This window comes from Sphaeramia orbicularis, chromosome 9 (assembly GCF_902148855.1).
Source record: "Sphaeramia orbicularis chromosome 9, fSphaOr1.1, whole genome shotgun sequence".
In the NCBI taxonomy this organism is placed as follows: Eukaryota; Metazoa; Chordata; class Actinopteri; order Kurtiformes; family Apogonidae; genus Sphaeramia; species Sphaeramia orbicularis.
Genome location: NC_043965.1, coordinates 32,295,091 through 32,317,852, shown reverse-complemented (window position 1 = coordinate 32,317,852; position 22,762 = coordinate 32,295,091). Strand labels below are relative to the sequence as shown.

At 37.5% G+C, this 22,762-nt stretch overlaps 2 protein-coding genes across 2 annotated transcripts; one reads left to right on the top strand and one right to left on the bottom strand.

Annotated features, from left to right (window-relative positions):
- The first annotated feature begins 782 nt into the window (after window positions 1-782).
- Window positions 783-8,488, top strand: LOC115426082 (retinal dehydrogenase 1). Its single transcript, XM_030144029.1, has 14 exons — window positions 783-926; window positions 2,050-2,198; window positions 3,723-3,827; window positions 3,907-4,047; window positions 4,160-4,289; window positions 4,372-4,433; window positions 5,214-5,342; window positions 5,507-5,620; window positions 5,873-5,975; window positions 6,155-6,339; window positions 6,530-6,694; window positions 6,790-6,947; window positions 7,275-7,349; window positions 7,863-8,488. Exons 1-14 carry the CDS (start codon window positions 887-889, stop codon window positions 7,933-7,935), a joined length of 1,629 nt encoding a protein of 542 aa, XP_029999889.1. The 5' UTR covers window positions 783-886; the 3' UTR covers window positions 7,936-8,488.
- tmc2b (transmembrane channel-like 2b) lies at window positions 8,206-22,201 on the bottom strand. Its single transcript, XM_030144028.1, has 21 exons — window positions 22,175-22,201; window positions 21,595-21,741; window positions 21,409-21,450; window positions 20,631-21,027; window positions 18,664-18,807; window positions 17,516-17,606; window positions 16,538-16,619; window positions 15,808-15,914; window positions 15,622-15,720; window positions 15,337-15,479; window positions 15,006-15,153; window positions 13,094-13,288; window positions 12,803-12,982; window positions 12,391-12,549; window positions 12,131-12,259; window positions 11,353-11,420; window positions 10,292-10,531; window positions 9,837-9,962; window positions 9,570-9,648; window positions 9,329-9,461; window positions 8,206-9,233 (listed from the first exon to the last, which is right to left on the bottom strand). The coding sequence occupies exons 2-21, from the start codon at window positions 21,638-21,640 to the stop codon at window positions 9,028-9,030; spliced, it is 2,814 nt and encodes a 937-aa protein (XP_029999888.1). The 5' UTR covers window positions 21,641-21,741; window positions 22,175-22,201; the 3' UTR covers window positions 8,206-9,027.
- Between the last annotated feature and the right edge of the window lie 561 nt (window positions 22,202-22,762).

The window sequence follows — 22,762 nt, the reverse complement described above, 5'->3', positions numbered from 1 at the left end:
GTCTTCATCTGGTGGTCCGTCACCCACACCTTTATCGGACTAGCTGAGGCTAGGAGCATTGTCCTGATAGAAAAACCAGTCCTCAGAGTTTGGAAACATTGTCAGAGCAGAAGTCCAGTAGTTTTCAGTAGTTATTTTTGGATTCCAATTGTGTCACTAATAGCACTGTTTTTGCCACCCAGCTAGTCCTATTGCAAGAGTGGTTGTTATACTTCTCCTTCTTAACTAAAGAGGTGTTTATTCAGTAGAATAAGGTGTGCTTGTGTTGGAATTCAACAGCTGCAGGAATGGAATGGCTGTCTTACATGCAGACCTGCTGATTTCACAGGAAATTGCAGTGGTCTCTTAATTTTTTCTACAGCTGTATATTGTAAGCAGCATATTGATCCATGCCAGCACAGTGTATAGTTTTAGGGTTCGTATGGTTTTGGGGATTGAAGTGGTGAGGTTCAAAGTTGATTTTTTTTTCATGGGCCCCCACATCCCTGTTGACACCTCTGCTGGATATTTTAAACAAACTGAAATGAACTCAGTAGGTCAGCAACATTTTATTTTATTTACTATAGAAAAATATCTTGTCCCATTCTGACTCTCGCGGTCAGATTAACTACTGTGCGCGCGCCTGTTTGGTGCCACGTGGGGTGAACTGGCTTTGCAGTCTAAATGTGATTAGCGCGTGCGGGGGGACCCTCAGAGGAGCGGTGAGATGGTATGTGAAGGGGTTCTAGTGTTTATGTGAAGGGGTTCTAGTGTTTATGTGAAGGGGTTCTAGTGTTTATGTGAAGGGGTTCTAGTGTTTCTGGAGCCGCAGGTGGGTTATATAAGGCACGTCCGTGGACTCGGGTCCGACACCTCAGCACTGAAGACGGCGGAGAGCGGCTCAGACATGCCGGTGTCAGGAGTGGGAGTAGCAGCATCCCATACAGGTACAGAAAACTAGAGACTCATCACATATAATGTGTGTAAAAGTCAGGTTAGATTCAAGTCATTCTACTTTTTTTTTTTTTGGTCCATTACATGGGGCAGTGTTGAATTACCAGGACTCCTTTTTTTTATCGTTTTATCGTATTTAAAAAAAATACATAGATCAGTTTCTTCCTTTATATATAAAGGTGAAAAATATAGGCTAATGCTATATGACCGATTAAAAAAAACTATCATAAAATATGCAAATAATAATTGAACTTTGGAAAAATATAGCCAGTATTTTCATACCTGAATGTTTTTATTTAACATTGAATTGTTTACAGGCTCCATTAAATTATTTGTTCAAAATATATTTTCAGATATACCTACCTAAATTACTGTTAGGACCTTTGAAAGCTTTTTTGTGAAAAAACTTCCAAATGGGATTTTTATAGTCACATTTTCCTTGTTTTATAAATCTACATGGTGAATATTTCATTCACAGACACTGCACAGGATTTTAAGAACAAAAATTACCATAATATATTTAATAGTGGTCAAATATTAATATTAATATTAATATTAATAGTATAATATTAATATCTCAGTGAAGAGCTGATGTAAGAGGTATAATAAACCAGATCACCTTCTCATGTTGCCCAATCCAATAAGTACATGAGAGGTGTATCGTTGTTAATTATCCTGTTTTCATCATGCAAATGTTTATTATTTCTTGTGACTATGACCATTCATGATCAAAACTTTGAGATTCCTGGCAAAATGATGAATCACACCTCTGGCAGTGCTTTCCTCCAGCCAGATATCCTGCTGTCGTCTGATCTTCTCTGTCCAAATGAGGTCAGTCCAGTCCACAGCTCAGAGCCAGCCGGACTTTACGGTGCCAGTCATAACCTCTGACCCTCTGGTGTTACCCTGCTCACAATGCCAGTACCTCATTTGGCACAGTTTCACTCTACTCCAGTCGTTTGCGATGGCATCTTGTGCTCAGAGTTATGAAAGAGGTTGAAAGGGGCTATTCTCAGTCAATGATCCAGATTAACTTTTACAATCAAGGGATCACTCACATACATGTACTCCACTGTAGCAGTTACCAATATCAATTTCTTATTTTCTGTTTTTCAGAGGGAAAGCAGACCAACATGAACACTCAGCCTGATCTGCAGTCTGGTAACGGATACAAATGGCAGAACTGCAAATCACAACATGAAGATTGCCCCGGGATGCAGGTCCTGCCCATGCCCATCCAGGATCTTAGAGTCCAGTACACCAAGGTAAGAGGTTAAACCAATCAGTCCATAAAAACATCAGGGATAGATGATAGAAGTGCACATTATAGAGTCACTAAAAGCTTACCATGCTTAATTTTGTAGTTCATGAAGCTGGGTAATTGCATTGATTGCCTTTTGCAGGTTGAGTTTATTATATTATTAATTATCTAATTAAGGTTTATAGCACTTCATTATTTTCAGTATGTAAAGGTTCAACATTTATTCAATTAAATGATTATCTGTAAGCTATTTTGATTAAGTATGTCATGTATGGAATCAAAACTATGGCTGAATTTGTAATTGGTCTGATATCTTTTTGATTTTGCAGCCTTTGTTTAGATTAATTTAGTAAAATGTATTTAGTAGTTGTTAATATAATGTATATGTGTAACATTTCCGTCCAATCATTTTCTGAACTGCTTAGTCCTCATGAGGGTCATGGGTGCCAGAGACATTCCCGGCTACCTAAGGGGCGAAAGTGGGGTACACCCTGGATGTGTCACCAGTTCATCACAGGGCTTGTGTAACTTAGTAGCTTAATATTACTTTTTCTGTGGGTAATTTCCATTCCTAAGGTTCATTGTTTACATGACGGCTACATAGGAACCAAATTTACACATGCATTGGGATGGATGTGAACACAGCAGTAATAAGGATTACAGAATCAACTTTGAGTTCCAGTTTGATTCAGAGGACCATTTATCTCACAACAGAAACACATGTTTTCCACAGGGATGTTCATTACAGAGAAAATTTGTTAAACAGTGTGAACTTTTTTGTTGGTAATTACTTATAATTACTCAATAATTTAATTATAATTGTCCGACATGAGCTTGTGTAGCTACACACAATCACTACACACACCAATCTGTATTTTCAGTAATAACCAAGCACAGGCCACATGATTCTTATGTTGCTGTAATTGCAACAGTTTCCGCAATAATTGCTAAATTTTTATTTTTATTTTTATTTATTTTTTTTTTTTTACCAAATCAGATTTATCTTCTATCCTCACCCTCTACATGTATCCTCTTATATGCAACATTTTCAGTATAGGAATACTTTTCTTTTGTCCTTTTATAAGTCAGAGTTTGATCATCTGGTTTATGTTTGTGTAAATAAACTTGCCGATAACTGGTTCTTTAATAGGGCTTTGTTCTCCAGTTTGTATGTATGGTTTATGTCAAAATGAAAGTGTGTGTTGTTTGTAATTCATGGAAATGTGGTTTTATTTAACTGTTCCATCAACAGAGGACTGTGAGAAAATATTTACAAGTCCTTTATCAGTGCACTATAGAAAGTCATTATCTGAAAAAACCTCTTCTGTGCTTCAACTTCTACTAAACACATTTACAGCATGCAGATGCATCCCATAAAAACTCCCACTGTATAAGGAGCATGTTATTATTATTCACCTGAAGGGATGATATACTGCCATGTCTTGAGAGGAGGAGTATCTACATGATAACAAATGCTTGTTCTAGATCTTTCTCATTGGATAATCTTGCTTTCTCTTTGGTATCTCAGTTGTTTATCAATAATGAGTGGCAGGAGTCAAGCAGTGGGAGGAAAATCCTTGTGAATAATCCTGCAACAGGAGAGCTGCTGTGTGAAGTGGACGAGGCTGATGCAGTAAGTACACCACTGACATGTCTGATGTCCATTTAACTTTCAGGAATTAGAAATTGAATGTGTGTAAACTGCCTTGTAGGATGACGTTGACAAGGCAGTGAGGAGTGCAAGGGCCGCCTTCCAGCTGGGGTCACCATGGCGATCGATGGACGCCTCAGACAGAGGTCATCTTCTCAACAGACTGGCTGACTTGGTGGAGAGAGACCAGCTACTACTTGCAGTGAGAAACACAAAAACAGCACTATCAGTTTGGATTTTACCATCACAAACAGCCAGTTGTTACCATGAGGTGATAGTTCTTAACTAATAACTTCTGTGTTGTGTATGTATAGACACTGGAGGCTCTGGACTCAGGCAAAGTGTTTCTCATGGCATATTATGTAGATCTCATGGCTACAATCAAAACTTTGAGGTATTATGGTGGCTGGGCAGACAAAATTCACGGCAAAACCATCCCTGTAGGTGAGGTGCCTACTTTTACATTCATTGTGGCAATATGATTCTTTATGTTTCTGTCTGTTCATGTTGTTATGTATGATTTCAGATGGTGAATACTTTACTTACACACGACATGAGCCTATTGGGGTGTGCGGTCAGATCATCCCAGTGAGTATAAGTACTTTTTCTTCAAACAACAAACAATCTAAATAAATATCATTTCACAGTAGTAGTATACTATATTGCTAGCATATGTTAACAATTTCTGCTAAATAACTGTGGTAGTAAAAAACCAAAAAAATTCAGGGAAAAAGCAACTTCTACAAACTAAAGAGGTAGTATTTAGTGTAATGCACTTTGCACTTAATATGTCTTTAACCCTTTTGTTCAGACAATTTGAGATGTATTGCATTAATTTTCTGATGTTTTATACCAGGTTTCATTGAACACATGACAGATGTTTCTAACTCTTTGTGCTGTTTCTTGTCAAGGGGTCGGGGTCACACTAAATACTGATTTTAACCTTTAGAATACATTTAGCTCAGTGTGTGTGTGTGTGTGTGTGTGTGTGTGTGTGTGTAGGTGTGTGTGTGTGTGTGTGTGTGTGTGTGTGTGTGTGTGTGTGTGTTTTACGGCTATGCACATATTCCCTGTATTTTCTTGTTGAATCTAAAGAAAAGAGAATGAGAAATAAATATGTACTCATTTCATCCTTACAAAAACAACACACTGGTCTCGACTTTTGCACATTACTGTACGTTCACAACAAAGGGAATATAGAAAAATTGTGATTAAAATATTTGAAGGCATATTGCATGGAAGAAATTACCAGACATCTGTGGGCTTAATGTGATCTTTTTTGCAAAAGGACAAATATATATATCCATCTTGGATCTTAGATCTACTCATGCATACAACTCATTCATGTGAGTATGTTTTGGTTTGCAGTGGAACTTTCCAGTGATGATGTTTGCATGGAAGATTGCTCCAGCTCTGTGCTGTGGGAACACTGTAGTCATCAAACCTGCTGAACAGACCCCATTATCAGCCCTGCACATGGCTGCACTCATCAAAGAGGTGCTTGGATTTTTATTGCTTTCTACAGTGATAGAAGATCAAATAACATATGGATAAAATCTTGCATTATTGCGCATTATTAAGACGTCCCTGTAAAAAAGTTAAAAGACTCAGCTCAAAATAAGTTTTGGCATTTGTCACTGACGTCCCCCCCCTCTGTTCAGGCTGGGTTTCCTCCAGGAGTGGTAAATGTGGTGCCAGGTTATGGTCAGACAGCAGGCTGTGCCATTGCCCAACACATGGATATAGACAAAGTGGCCTTCACTGGATCTACAGCTGTTAGTATCTGCTGTATTTAAATATAAAGAGTTCAGTTAAATGCAAGATATTTTCTCTTCTCTTCTCTTCTCTTCTCTTCTCTTCTCTTCTCTTCTCTTCTCTTCTCTTCTCTTCTCTTCTCTTCTCTTCTCTTCTCTTCTCTTCTCTTCTCTTCTCTTCTCTTCTCTTCTCTTCTCTTCTCTTATCTTCCCTTCTCTTCTTTGTTGTTGTTCTTTGTTTGTATACTATGTGATATGTTTGTCTGTTACAAGGTTGGGAAACTCATCCAAAAGGCTGCAGGTGATAGCAACCTGAAAAGAGTCACCCTAGAACTTGGTGGCAAGAACCCAATAATTGTCTTTGCTGACTGTGACAGTGAGTATTTTGTACATTAGTCATGTAAGATTGACGACATAAACTTATTACGTGACACTGATCATGATAAATACAAACATTATATACATACAGACACATTATATTAAATATTTTTTTCCTGATATCAACAGTATAGTTTTTGCACTAAAGTTTTCCATGTGCAAACATTTCTCCTGTAGTAGAGTATGCGGTGGAGCAGGCCCACAGTGGCCTGTTTTTTAACCAGGGCCAGTGCTGTCTGGCTGGCTCCAGGGTGTTTGTAGAGGAATCAATCTACGAGGAGTTTGTCCTTCGCAGTGTAGAAAAGGCCAGATCCAAAGTTGTGGGAAACCCACTGCTACCAAGAGTAGATCAAGGACCACAGGTACTGTATAGAGTCAGCTTTTTAATCTTGACAACTACTGCATTTGTTGGTGGCAACAATAGATAAATAAAATTAGATTCAATATCTACTCAAATATTTCCCTGGCACATGTGAAAGTCCTTTTACAAAAATCCCAATCTGCACATCACCACAAAGAGAAAATAAGTTACCTGCTGTGTCTGTCATCCAGATTGACCAGAGGCAGTTTGATAAGATAATGGAACTTATCGAGAGTGGGAAGAGTGAGGGAGCCAGGCTGGAGTGTGGAGGATCTGCATGGGGTCAACAAGGACTTTTCATCCAACCCACTGTCTTTTCGAATGTCACAGATGACATGCGCATCGCCAAAGAAGAGGTATAGTACTGACAGGTACACACGGCATATATCACTCCTACTGTTCTGTGTTTTTAAATTCCTCCACTAAATGTTACTGCTTTTTACTCTCTCAGATTTTTGGTCCTGTGCAGCAGATCATGTGCTTCCATAGTATTCATGAAGTTATCCAGAGAGCTAATGCCACCCACTATGGCCTGGCAGCAGGGGTGTTCACTAATGACATTGACAAAGCCCTCACAGTTTCCTCTGCTCTGCAAGCCGGCATGGTGTGGTATGGATCAAGTCTTCTAGTCTGCTTTTAGAGTTAAAGGGTTAGATTGGATTGTTTGCAGTGGGATTGTATTGCACTTGATTCGTGTTAGACCTTTGTAAATGTCTAAAACAGTTTTCTTCCTGCTTTCGACTTGCTTCTCTAAATTGAGGCCATACCATCTCCAATATTGATAATGGAATGACTATGCATCACACAACCACACTTCAAATAATATCTAAGCTAACTTCTTCAATATGTAGAATTTACAACTAAATCATTGCAGAACTCTCTCTTAGGGCCTTTGATAACCTCTGTAATCTAAGACTAATTGTTGCTCATTTTTAGGGTGAACTGCTATAATGCCATGAGTGCTCAGTGTCCTTTTGGTGGCTTCAAGATGTCTGGAAATGGAAGGGAACTGTAAGTAATAGCATTATGCAATATGCTCTGTCAAGTTCACCATGTCTTGTGCTGCATTTTAGGATGGAGTTGTGAAAATAAGATTTGCATGTCATTAGCCTCATAGCATTATTGCCTAAGTCCTATTTTTTTCAGATCATAGCCAGTGATGAAAAATGAAGCAGCAGTGTTAGGAGAGTGAAGTTATACAGATATCACAACTTGGATAAAAAAGATGCATGATCAATGCACTTACTGGTTCTCAAAAGTGCATGTAACTGCATGTGCATTTTTTGCCCTCTTTGACACCTCAACAAGGATATGAATTATACCAACATATCAGAAAGATCAGGAAAAATACCAGAAGTGATGTTAATTTTTGCCAGTAGAGAGTAGACACAAGTTACTAGGGCTCCAAGGAAATATGTTTGTGATGGTTAGTGTATATCAAGTATGACTGTTAAATGTTGCTTATGTGCAAGAATTCTTTCTTTAACAGTTGGCATTTTGTTTGTGTTGTTAATTTTCTTCCAGAGGGGAATATGCTTTGCAGGAGTACACCGAGATCAAGGCAGTAACCATCAAAATCTCACAGAAGAATTCATAACAGCATTATTCAACAGGACTCGCTTTTTGTTTTTTATATTACTTTATCAGCCCAAGGCTTCAGATGCTTCACAGATTTTGTTCCTTCATGAACTTCGATGTTTGGAAGGCATCAGGGATCCTATGTTACTCCATGAACATGTATTTGTATTAAGTCTGATGAGATAACAGTGTGCCTCTAGTCTACAGCATCTATGAATTATATTAACAGTTTAGTGGAAAGTATTTTATATGTTAGTCTCTGTTAGGTTTGTTAGTTGAGGTTTTTTCTGATGTAAAATCAAGAATAGCACTTTGATGACAGAAATAAATATTTTAATAGACCTTGTACAAAAAGCAGTAATACATTTTACAAATTATTCACAGGGATTTCCAAATGAAATCAATGAATCTGTTGACCCATATTCATAACCAGTAAACTGATTTCAATACCGTAAACATGATGATTTTCTTTCTATTCATCAGTGTTACAGCAGGTTAACAGCTGTGCTTTTGTTTAGCAAAGACTGCAGGTTCTTTCTTGTCCATTTTTACACATTAAAGTTTGAGAGGAGGGTTTGACTGCCATTGCATTCATTTTGTTTTTATCACTGGTGAATAATTGAGTAATACATTTAGCAGAGATTCTGCAGGTCCAAAACAAATCCAATAATGTGATTCTAATGTGCTTTTAACCAGTCTTAAAGTTGATTGGATTAAGTGCTAAGTTAAAACTGATGAACATGAACCCCAAGGCTCAAATTAGGAACACTGCATATAAAGTATAGTGGCACAGGAAATTGGAAAAACAAGGCTTTCATTCAAAAAAAGTCACCAGGAAACATGTGCTATCACATAATATTGTTCTGTTTTCACACTACGAACATCAACAAAGTTCAGCTCTAGGGCTAGTGAATGTAAAACAGTTCTTGTATTATATTCAGAATAGTGAAAAATGTCAAATTTGATTTGTTTAAACCTGCAGAAACCCTGATTCGTACTAGATATCAACATTTAACAATGGAATAATTATTCCTGTGGCAGTCTCCCCTCCCCAGGTTGTCTGTGGTGAGTTTTAAGTATCGTGTGTCTTTAAGTCCATGAATCGCAGCTCTTATCTTGCAGACCGACCTCGGCCTTTCTCAGGCCCAGGCTGAGGCCCCCGTGCATTTCCCCCTCTTGGTCCTGGGGCACGGGTCACTGGACCTCTGGGGTTTGAGGCAGCCAGTGATACTTCCTTTTGCAGATTTACTCCTTTCCCATTTGCAACTGCACCTGGCTTTATTTTTGGAGACTTGCTGCTCTTTTCAACCACAACATCTGAGAAGACAGGTGGAGATAAAAACAGGGTGAAGACATTGTGGTGCAAATTGGCTGATAGCATGTGTGATAAAGAAATATGAGTGTGTGTTTACCAGGTACTTCTAGCTCATCTTCTTCGGTGGGAGGCGGTATCAAAGATTTGTTTGGAAGTAGCGCCTCCAGGTCTTTCATCACTTGGTTGGTGCTGTCCTTGTTGTTCCTGCGGTTCTTCTCCTCATCTCGGGCCTTATAGAAATGACCAACAAGTTATTTTTTCAATTTAATCTTCAGTGAAAGTCAAAAGAGGGAGAGTAAATGAAGAAAACAGAGCATAGACATTCAAAGAAAACTAACCATCTGCATTTTTCTCTTCAGGTCCAAGTTTGCTTGTTGATAGCCTTTAGACACTGCATTCAGATAGTAGATGGCCAACCTGTTATAAAATAGAAATAAATGAAATTCCTCATCAGTATGCAGATGAGTTGACCCTTGGACACATTTAAGCAATGCATTAAGATTCAGTTTCTCATTAATACATTGTGGGCCAAATGAATGTAGACCATGACGTAGAAAAGGAAAATTCACAGATCTAAAACAACATTTATTTTTTATTTTACTTACACCATGAGAAGAACTGCAGGCATGATGAGTCCAGGGTTGGTTGCATATGTAAATATGTTTCCTATGAAGGAAGGTAGATCATTTTCTATAGTCTCCATTACCACGTCATACATCTTTTCCTGGCCACTAGAAGGAAACAGAAGTTGATTATTAAGTAAATTCTACTTGCAGGAAGTAAATGGCACTAGACCACTGGATCAAGAAGATAAGCAAATATAAGTTTTTTTGTGTGAGTGTATGTATAACTGTAACAGAAATCCTGCAAATGAAGTAAGATTTTTGCACTAAATAGAAAAAAACCAAGGTGCTCAAATACTGCTGTTGGAATTTATGTTAACGTTGGATCCTGAAGTTTTCCACAGAGAAAAGAATAAAAGTCAAGATACTTTGTTTTCTCCTGCTTAGAATAAAACCATTAGTTAGTTGAAGCCATACTCCTTCCATGTCCTACTGACCTAAATGGCCCACAGTCAAAGGACGGTGGCAAAGTCATGATGGTGTAGACGACAGGCAGTAGACTGAGGAAAAGGACAAGCAGCAATAGGCCCATGTAGAAGTTATTAGAGCGGGAGGCTTTGAAGACTCGCTCATGAGGGACGTTACAGGACATCACAGCCCAGCACTGGTAATACATGGAGGTCAGGAGACGCAGAACATTCAGACCCACCAGACCTGGAGCATAAAACGCTCCCATCCTGAATAAAACATCAGAGGAAGCAAGATTATTCAGAAGTTTACACTCAGAACCCTACAAACATTTATGTCGTTTAAAAGGTAAGTGAGAGATACACTTCTGGACCATGGCACCTGTTTTTAGTTTTAGCTTTGTTACATGTCATTGTGATCGGTTCGGCTGTAGATCCTGTTTGTTTGTTTATTTGTGTGTGTGTGTGTTTGTTTGTATGCGTGTTGTATATATAATCTGTTCTGTTGTTTGTTGTACATGTAACCTGTGCTGCTATTTATTCTGTTGGTATGCTGCCTCTTCATCAGGTCGTTATGGTAAATGAGCATCAGTTCTCAACTAATTTACCTGGTTAAATAAAGGTTAAATAAATAAATAAATAAAATACAGTCTAAACATTTCTCAAGTGACTGAGGGTAAGTTAAAGCTGTACAAAGATGGTAAAACAATTTGAGAACACTTTAAACACTGCCTTGTTTGCATTAATTCTATGCATAATGGAGACAGACGACACAGAAATATGAGCTGTTTTGCAACAAAGATAAATTGATCAGTCAACTATCAAAGCCAGAATTGTCACACAGAAAAAAAAATCAGCCATGAAGCTATGAGAAGTTAGACTTAGATTAGTCTTAGACTTAGACACTTTATTTACTTTATTTGTCAGATTTGCATCAAAATGAAATTACGATGTAATGGCTCAGTGCACAACAGGAACAATGACAGTCTTTATATAAAAGGATAAATATACATATTAAAAATTAAAATTGAAAAACTTGAATAAAAGATAAATAAGGATAAATACATTCTAAAATATTATATATTATTCACCATATCATTCCTTGATTGAAGATAAGTCCCAGCACATTGCCGCTGATGTCAAACTCTCCGTACGAAGGCTGGAATAAACACAACAACATAATTAGCATGCTCACCTGAATTAATAAAAAACAAGACAGCACCACTTTGCATTTGTTCCTGTCTTTGTGCCCATGCTCCTCTATCTCTCTCGGTAATTAAGTTCTCTTTGCAGTGTCCTGTTTCACTGAATGTTACAGATCAGCTGTCTTGCCAGATGTCTTTGTATAGTATCAGGTTGACTTGGGTCCAGCAAGAACAGTGCTGTACTCACACAATGTACAGTAATGGCTGGATGACATGGCAGTTGTACATAGATTATATAATGACTAAGATAGTACACTCACTTCAAGATCACAGTCAGATACATCAATGCACATACAGTACAGAGATAAACTACATCATGCTTACTTTGTGGAAGACAACACTGTCACTTACAGTAATGAGTTTAATGTACATGTGAAATATCTAACTTTGAGATTTGTCAATGAAATAAGAAACAAAATATTCTTTAAAACAATCTTATAATATCTAACAGACCGCTCTTACAGGAGTCTATTATTTGCAAAACAATATTAGTCAGACTTGATGTTGAGGTAAAATTTGAAGTTTGGTAAATCCAGAGTTTTTCAGTGAGCACATTTTGTTAAATTTTGTTTTGTTAAATGGCTAGAGAGAATTCTTTACTAATTAACAAAGCGCATTTAACCCAGCAGACACCGTGACCCACTAACACACTGAGATAACTCACAAATCCAGCCTCCAGATCCCAGCACCAGCAGTAGTTGAGAAAACGGACAATGACCGCTCTTACAAAGTCACCAATCAGGATGGTCAAGTAGGTTACTTGCATGTCAGACACAATCAGCTTGACAAATTCCTAAATGGCACAAAAAAACAACACATTAGATCAGATTCAGATATTCGGCACTGTATTCATGACTGTATTCATCTCATTTTACAACCCTTTTTCATTCACCCCTGTGCAAATTACATAGTGTCACTACTGACTATTCCCACTCCAGTTTCCCAGCAGGGTCCTCTGATGACGTCGGCTGGGTGCACATCTGGAGGAGGCACATCTGTAGTGTTGTAGAAGGAGCTGTAGTTGGCATAGTACGCATTCAGCGCCCATATTGTCTCATTTTTGATGGACTTCTCTTTCTCCAACTGAAAAAAGACAAACCCACCAAAGTAAAATCATATCTTCCTACTCCTTTTCGACCATGCAAAATTCAGACTCGCACTTACTTCAAGATAGATTCTGTTCATTTAAATGTTATTTTGTTTTTGTCTTAATCTGCTTTGTTTTGTCTTATTTTGTTTCTTTGCATGTTCTTAATAAATAAATAAATAGTTTTGTGAAATGCTCCTCTGCATAGCAATGGGGTAAATTATACACACACTGCTGCATCTGGTGTACCTTTGCAGTGACTTCATCAAACAGGGCAAAAAGGAAGGTGTAAAGGTTTCCCAAAAACAAGGCAAAGATGCGTCCCAGCTGCCACTTAAGAGCAATACGTGGGTGATAATCCTCCAGCTCAGCGATGGTTTCAAACAGAGGAGGACACACCAGCCCCAGAAGAGACATCACAAACTCAACCTGACAAATGGGGCACACGGATAAGCAGATTCTCAGGCTTTCCTCTGAAAATCTAGAAGATCATAAAGTTTATATGTAAATAGTTACTAGTTTATTGTGAGTTTGACCTACTTCATTCTTTTCAAACCACGAAAGCTCATCGTTATCCCTCTCAGCAAAGTCCTGAGAACGTTTCACTACAAAGTAGATGAGGAATCCACTGCCTCCAAGGCTGCACAGGATCAGAAAGTTTGCCAGAACTCTAAGAAACCGACGGAGATGTATGTTCTCATCTTTTTGGTTTTCCTGTTCATCCACAATTGATTCCTACAGTAGGGAAATACAGTCATTGGTAGTAATAGTAGTAGTTTTATAGATTTTACATTTTAAAGTCGCAATTGCAAAAATGTAGGGAAATTGTGTAAAATGTGACTGAAAACAGAACGCAATGATTGGCAAATCCATAATATATAGAAGTTACAACAGCAAAGTATACCACTTCAAGAAAAAATTAATTTTGAATTTGATGGTGACAATATATCAAGGAAATAATAGTTTTGGATATTTCATTATAGTTTAGTTTAATTTAGTTTGACTTTTTTTCTCTAATTCAGTTAGTTTTAATTAGTTTTTAGAGCAGGGTTGCTAGCTTTTATTAGTTTTTGTTTTTTTCTAAATGCTTAGTTTTGGTTTAGTTTTAGTTTTAATATTAGTTTTTTCATATCTTTTATCTTCCTCGTCATCGTATTCAAAAAAATCCCATACAGGACTCTGCAGCTTTCTCCCAACTTTAGTGTCCATGTTTCCAGGTAAAGTGGGGACGAGAAGCCAACTCTAAACCACAAGTGACGAGAAGTGACAGACCGTGAAGTGCCGTAGGGTGCCGCCAGCTAAAACTGCTTAAGGGAAATAAATTGACTTCATATCAGTCCGACAATGACAAAGATGAAAACAAAGGGAATTTAGTCCATAATTTTTATACATTCTAGTTAGTTGTGCAAGCACACAATACAGGTTCAGTTAGTTTTCGATTTTTCTTTTAATTATAGTTTTTATTTATGCCAGTTAACGAAAATATTTTTTCAATTCTAGTTTTCGCCATTTCATTAGTTTTCATTAACGATAATAACCTTGCAACATATCCCCAGAAAGTCTGGACAAGTTCATCTTTAATACTATGTAACATCTCCTCTTCTTTTATTAACAGTCCATAAATGTCTGGGAACTGAGGAGACCAGCTGATGGAGTTTTGGAGAAAAGATGTTGTCCTATTCATGATATAAAATTCTAGCTGCTCAACAGTCCTTGGTCTTCTTTGTTGTATTTATTTGTTTCATGATGCATCAAATATTTCCAACTGGTGAAAGTACCTGGACTCTTCTACTACGAAGAGGGTAGTGTTTCTGGATCTTATTCACATATGGCATCTTCTTTGCGCAATAAAGATTTAAACAGTATTTATGGATGTCACATTGAACATTGTTCATAGTCAATAATTCTGGGAATGTTTCTTAACCCATGCAGTAATTTCCATTACAGAACCATGGCTGGTTTTGATGCAGTGTTGCCTGAGGGCCTGAAGATCAAAGACATCCAGTATTAATTTTTGGCCTGGTCCACTACCACTGATGATTCCTACAGATTCTTTGAACATGATGAACATTATTTTGAAATTGTTCCACAACTTGAAGATGCAGTTTTTCACAGTGTTAGTCAAACTTTGCCCATCTTTACTCCTGAGAGACTCCAACTCTCTAAGATGTTTGTGTTATTGACCTGTTGCCAATTAACCAATCTGGCTGTAAAATCAACCTCCAGATATTTGTTTTCAGCCCCATCTCAGCATATTGGAGATGTGTTGAAACTCAAAATGACCAGATTTTTCTTTAAAATATTTCTCTGTTTTAACATTTTATACATTTTCTATGCTTTATTATGAGCAAAATATGAGGCCATGAGATTTGCAGATCATCACATTCTGTTTTTAGTCACATTTTATACAGTGTCCCAACTTATGGTTCTAAATCACATCACATCTGCTAACCTTGAAGCTGGTGGTAATGGAGGCATATTTATTGTCTGCAGTCTCAGGGTTTCCAATCAGATAATCCCAGCTGGTGAACATTTTCCAGCTGAAGGTAAACTGGCCTTCTTCCGCTCCATCTCCACCTTCATTTGCGTTTCGAGCCATCCTGGGAACAGAAGCAGGCAGAAAGAAAAAACAATAATTATGCAGAAAAGACAGTGTCAAAATATGTATTTAACTGTCAGTGTGTGTGTTTGTGTGTGTGTGTGTGTGTGTGTGTGTAGGTGTGTGCGTGTGTGTGTGTGTGTGTGTAGGTGTGTGTAGGTGTGTGTGTGTGTGTGCTGCTTACGTTCTAATAACAACCATCAGGCTGTATCCAAAAATCCCAACACCCACCAGTAGGTACGACAGGGGCAATCTGAACTTCAACACCCCTATCATTCGGTCACTGTTGTAGAACCCGTAGAACAGAAAGGAGTATTTGCAGTATCCCTGTTAAAAACATGTGACAGAGTTGTCATACTTTTTCATATAAAGTTGTCAAACCACTAGTATCTGTGTGTTAACATTGTCTACCCTTCATGTCTACATATACCGAGGTAGATATGAAATACAAATTGATTAAGGTCCTCACATTAAAGTCAAAAAGAACAGCGTAGTCCATAGCTGTTGCCTGTTCTTCTCGGGGCACAGTCTTCCGGGGGAGAGACCCATAAGGAAGACCCATAAGGATCTAAACAGGAAGGAGAAGAAGAGAGTTGATGGTATGTACAACACCATTAGATATCACATGGAAAATGTGTTATGAGAAATGCTGTACCTCAGGCAGCACCACGAGACCAAACATGAACCCAAACAGGACCAGATTCAGGCCATACATCCACCGCAGGAAGATGAAGTAGGATGCCACAGATGATCCAAAGTGGCCTATGAGGAGGCGAGAAGAGAACAGGGCTCAAGAAAGGAACATCAGCATTTAATAATCACTGGAAAATACATGGATTCAGTGTGTAATTTTTAGTGGCCTCCAGTGGTGAAGTTGCAGATTGCAACCAACTGAATCCTCACCTCACCCTCCCCTGTGGTTACCAGTAAAAAAAAAAAAAAAAAAAAGGAGAAAAATACAAAAGACATAACAGAACCAGTGTTTGTTCCATCTGTTTTGAGTTCTGGATAACTCTGGCCCATACTCAAACATTGTAGGTGACATTAATGCAACAAAAAGGGAAAGAAATTCATGAAAAAGGCATTCTGTAGAAACTGAGAAGTACTCAGATGTAGCCTTGTAGACTACGTGACCGTACACGACACACCATCTTCACTACATGATACACTCACACCAGTAAAAGACACCCCCACCCTGACCTCCTCTAACCCTAACCATGTGTAAACCTTACTATATCAAGGCTGAATCACATGGAATGTGTGTTTGGATACTGCAGCTGATATGAAGAACACAGTAGGTTGATTGTACACAATAAAGACATAGTTTTTTATTTGCTATTGGAAGCTTCTAAATATTTCACACTGAATTTTCAAGAGGTACTAACTTTCTACTTCTTTTATCTTCCTCTCCCACGGTATACAGGCAGTTTTGAAGTTCTCAAAGTCACGTTTAAACTTGATAAGTTTCTGCAACAACACAAAGAAATATATGTTATAAAATGATTATTGTATCAATGTCCTCCCTGTTATACAGTGGTGGGCAAAATTATTATAACACTTGGGATATTTAAGAGGTTTCATCATTTTTTTTGTTTTTTTGTTGGCCATTAAAATACCCATAAAATGGATGAAATATCTACAAAGTCATCCTTATGTTTTAAATGGAATAGAGCCATCATATGGAGATTTATGTCATTTTCCTACAAAAAACAAGCTTATTTCACTGTCAATGTCATACAATTATGTTCCCCCAGGAGAAGCCAAATTTAGTTAGTGAAGTCTTATTTCGAGCTCATAGAATCATCAGATAACAAAGAACCATACAACATGGTCAAACAAAATTTTTCAGTGCTCGAAAAAGAGTGGGAAGAAGTATAACATAGATTTCCACCGCCTTTTTACAAATTAATAATTAAATTAATTTCACTTCCTTTGCTTTGTTAACACATTTTTTTTCCTATATATTTTTACAATAACACAAAGCATCCATACAAACCATTCACATACACTTTTTTTTTGTCACCTCACACACAGTCAGATTTGCATAATTGCAAATTGCTCGTGTATTCATTGCCAGGTGTGATTGTGGTTGAACTAATGGTGATGCCAGAGTCTTAGGACACATGTGTGGGATTCTGTTGAATGTACAAGGCCTGTTCGGTTCAGTAAATATTAAAGCTAAAAGTGGATGAAAAAAATAGATAATAGGACTCACTCCATCTAATATTTGTTGTACTCAGAGTGACCATCTCCATGTATTTTTAGATATGTCAGGTGTTTTAATAATTTTTGCCACCACTGTAAACCACAATAATTTTAATGTATAAGGTTCAGGTGTCAGCAAACCTGTAAAATGACATTACCTTGGTCATCATGACTTTATATGCATACCATTTCCTGCCTTTGCCTTTTCCCAGAGCTCCTTCAAACTTTTCAACAAACTCCTGAGCCTCCCTATACGACCAATCAGAGAAAACACAATTATAATACAGTGAAGCACAGTGAGAGTAACCAACACCGCTTACTGGACATACCAGTAAGTGTATTACTTAGTGGGGACAAGATGAAAAAAACAATGGTTTGGTATGATTTACTGATTGATGATACCTGACATATGCTCAAGAACATAGACCAAGGAGACTTGGCAAAGAACAGGTCAGTCAGCCACAACAACATGCATTAAACAGTGTCAAGCTCATGAAAAAGTTAAAGCAGCTGGCCTCTCATGTTCCCCTCTCAGAAGCTTGCTTACCGAACTGTACATAAAGAAACATACACACTGAGTACACACACACTAACCTACACGGCTCTCAGTCTTGGCTCTGGCTGTGAAGAGTGTGTACTGTCATTCACCATGAATAGAAGAGCAGCTAAACTACAGCGGCTTCATGTGTGGTCATGTGTGTTTTACATTTAGAGAAAGGTGTTTCAGACTTTTTATTGCACTTTAAGAAATATGAATAAATTATTAATATGAGTAACAAAATATGTAACTTTAAAATGAGAGTAATTTCACTTTCAGAGGTTTTTTATGTTGCTCATGAGCACATTTCTCTGAAGGTTAAAGTGAGGGCACGTCATAAATAAAACATAGATCTGACCATTAAATGTATTCGTCCACATTTCTACCGGTGTCAGTTTTCCCCTAGCTTTGATTTCCAATGTCACAAACCACTTCACTCTGAACATGTTTCAAAAATGTTTTTCTGAGTAGTAATAGTGTGGAGTTTCATAAGAATCAAAGCACTGCAAAAGAGGAATCAAACAGCAAAGTGAAAAGCTTTAATAGTCAATCAACAGCATCACATGTACATGACATGTGGGATGGCAGGCAATAGAGAAAGTGATGCAATAATCAATAAAAATGATAATAATTGAATGAACAACAGGCAAAATGTAAATTAAAAAAACAAGCAGAAAGGGAAAAAAAACAGGTGCAAAGACCCATCAAAATAGAGCCACTAATAATAACAGGAAGAAGTCAAAGTTGACCGTTGGTTCTTATTTTTACTTGAGTTGAATGAGTCTCCTCTGCATGCGCCATGGTTTGTTTCTTAATGTAGCAATCAGTTTCTTTTTCTCTTCTACCTCTTCCTTCAAGGCTGCCATCTCTCCCTCCGACATAGATTCTTCATCATCATCAGAGGAAGAAGAGCTGATAGAGGGAAAAAAGTGGGAGCCAAAGCTAAACTTCACAAGTTTGAGCAAAAACAGAAGTTGCAAAACTAAAATTAACATCTTATTTTGGTGAAATTACAAGCAGCTCACTGAACCCCACATAGTTTTCTCCAAAGAAATAAAGATTTTGTCTTATTTGTCAAACCCCGTTCATCACAGGTTTTCCATGGACCAACTCTGGACTTGCTGCTGTGGTCCTGCCCCTCTCCTGCCTTCATCGTCATCACTCACTTATCCATATGGTTGTGATAGTGTTTATCATATAGATCTATAGATGGTCGAGGTTTCTATTATTTGTACTACCTGTTGTAGTAGTAGTATGTCCACTGTTAATACTTGTATTTGTAGTCTGTTAATACTTGTATTTGTAGTCATAGTATATCCACTGTTAATACTTGTTATGTAGTAGTAGTATATCCACTGTTAATACTTGTTATGTAGTAGTAGTATATCCACTGTTAATACTTGTATTTGTAGTCTGTTAATACTTGTATTTGTAGTCTTAGTATATCCACTGTTAATACTTGTTATGTAGTAGTAGTATATCCACTGTTAATACTTGTATTTGTAGTAGTAGTATTAACAGTCATGGACCTTTGTTCTGGTTTCTAGTAATTATATTAACACCAGCTGATCTACTTTTGACAGTTCTAGTTCAGTTATCTGTGCATCAATCCATGTGTCTCCCCCTACCTCCCCCTCTCCCCCAGTCTCTCTCTCTCTCTCTCTCTCTCTCTTTTTCTCCTCCTGAACCCTCTCTCTTTTACCCCAACTGGTCAAGTTAGACGTCCATCCTCCAGGAGTCAGGGTCTGCTCCAGGTTTCTGCTGTTAAAAGGAAGTTTTTCCTTCCACTGTCACCACTATCAAGTGTTTGGTCCTGGAGGATTCTGTTGGGTTTCTGTAAATTGGCTTGAGAGTCTGGTTTCAACCGGCTCCATTTGTAAAGTGTCATGAGATAACTTTTATGATTTGGTGCTATATAAATTTGATTTGATTTGATTTGATTTTCAAGATTCGTGTTATGAGTCAATTAGAATTGTTTGATCCATGTAGATTATTACAACTTTTTAGCATTCAAGTACAGAGTCATTCAAGTTTTGACCCCAGTTTAGGAATTTTGACACATAATGGCTGTGTTTCAGTTTAATATCTCAAAAGGTATTGAATGTTTCAAAAATTACAAAATTGAAATTAGAATCACAACAATCAGGCTAAAAGGTCATGTTGTGGATTTCATTTCCCAAAAAGTCAAACTTTTTTTTTTTTTGTTAAAATGCAGTCAACTTAAATAGCACCATTAATTATCCAGGGGGTATTTGTTATGTCATGACAACAGTTAATGATGAATGAAGGTTGCCTCATCCATCACAACAGCATCACAGCAACTCAACACGAAAAAAGCTCAGGTTGACTTGATTTTGTCTTCTGTAAAATATCTCATATGATGAATACTTTTCTGTCACTTTGCAGGTTATAATCCTTTTATAAAACCAAGAAAAACAGTATAACTATGTATTTTGTTGTCAATGTAATAATAAAAACCTCCTTATAAAAGTCCTTATAAAATAAGTTCACTGGAGTTGTACCACATGAACAATCCCAGTAAATTGACTGACTGTTGAGACACTATAGAACAAAAAAAAAAAACATCAATTACAAATGCCATATATTCAGTTGGACAAAGGTGGCTTAGTTTCTGTGTCCTGAATATATGTCCAATAGCTTCATGTGTGGCCAGAGTTTTGGAGGGTAAAGGTGCGTGCAGGTATGTGAGAGACAGCTCTCAGAGAATACTGCACCTGTTCCCATTCTTCTTTTTCTTGTCCTTCTCTCCACCTTTATTCTTCCCTCCACTCCCTTTAGCATTTCCCTTCTTCTTATCATTCTGTTCTTCTTTGCCCTTTTTGGACACAGCCTTGCCTCCATTTTTCTTCTTCTTTTTGTCATCTTCGCTCTCCTCATCACTCTCCTCCTTAGCAGCTTTTTTCCTCGAGGCTTTTGAACTTTTGCTTTTCACACTCCTGTTATCTTCCTCGTCTTCTTCTTCATCACTGTCCTGTGGTTTGCGTTTCTTTTTTCGCGCCTTCCTCTTCGGTGCCTCGTCCTCTTCTTCTTCCTCCTCCTCGTCGTCACTAACCCGTTTGGGTTTGCGTTGGGCTTTGGCTCTTCTGTTTTTAGTTTTTCTCCTGGCCTCCTCTGATACACACATATATAGATTTTTATAATAAATATAAGGTTGAGACATTTTAGATCAACACTGACATCAAGATGCTAAAACCTGAAGTCATATTGAAAAAGAGACATTGGAGAAAAAAAAGTAAGAAGCCTTAATTGTATTTATTTTCAGAAGCATAATCTATTAACCTTGAGTTCCGAACCAAAAAACACTTTAGTCATACTTGTCTGAAGTGTCATTGACTGAATTTATAGCCTTAGCTCATGTAACAGTAATGACAGTGCAAAGTATGTAAAAGAAACTAGAGGAAAACAAGAAGAAAAAGGAAATAAGTGAGATATCATAAAGCTTTTTCCTACTTTAATTTAACTGTTACTCACTGAAAAGGAAACAAAACTCACCTTCACTATCATCCTCTGACACTGCATCAACTTCCATCCCAACTGTCAACAAAAATATGCATAATGACATTAAAATTCAGTGGACAAGCCTCTATCTAATTTACAGTGAATCTCTCCTGAGGGAAAAAAAATGTTAGTGTCAAATCTTAGCAAACAATGGAGGAAAAAAAAATCAAAAATCCTCACCATCATCAACCTCAACTGCAGCGTGACTTTTTTTCTTGGGAGGCATTATGATCTTCAATTAATTTTCTTATTTTCTTATTGGTCCTCTTGAGTAAACTTTATCCTGCTCTCCTCCCATGAGGCAGTAAGAGTGAACAGCAACTACACCTGTGTGGATATTGTGACAAAACAATGAGATGCCTACACACACACACACACACACACACACACACACACACAGAAACAGCTGTGAGTCTGTTGAGGCTTTTCAATGAGTGAGCTCCTTGACGACCGCTACAGACGCAGTCCATTAGATGATAATCAGAAGCCCAGGGCAAGACAACAGAGGCAGACAAAGGACCTGTCAATCAAAATGTTAATCAATCAAGAAATCCCAAGCACACAGTGTTATGAAGCCGACACCAAAAACTGGAGGTTTGACATTTGCCATCATTAAGCTGTAACCCAGAAATCAGACACCAGAGCAAATGTAGACATTAAGGTCAAGGCCACATTAAAGTTAAATGAAACCTTAAGTAATTCTGAGTGAAAAGTGAAACACTGCATTTAAATACTATAGACAGTAACCTATAGGACTCACAAACAGTATGACGCAGTCTGATCCGAGAAGAAGATACTCCACGCTGCAAAGAAAAGAAGCCATGCGTTCTTAAAAATAATGAAATTGTCAGTTTTGAGCAAAGTGGGGTAAATTAACTAGATTATTTTAAATTAGATTGAAAGCCTGTATAGTGAGTTTTAACTTTAATTCTAGATTTTAAAAAAGTAAGCAAATTCTGCTCATTTTAAGTACTGAACAGTTAATTCATAGATTAAATAACTAAACAAGTAGTCTTTAAAGACTCTGAAATAAGTAAAACAGTATTTTTGCTTGTTCATGGTTAAATTCAACAAAGACAGAATTATATTTTCTCTGAAAAATTAAAAAAAAAAAAAAAGACCCATTTTCATTTTTTTTTTCTTTCACATCATTGGTGGAAAAAGTGAGAGTAAAGACTGATACTGAAATGTTCCATCCTTGTTATGTACTTCATTCCCTGAGATGTATCCTCTACCTTTGTGCTTATGGTCAAATGTCAGATCTGACCCTCTGAATAATTCAGAGAAACTGGAGATGCCAACACAGGCAGCATCACACATCCGGGGATTATATGAATGTTGGCCTGAG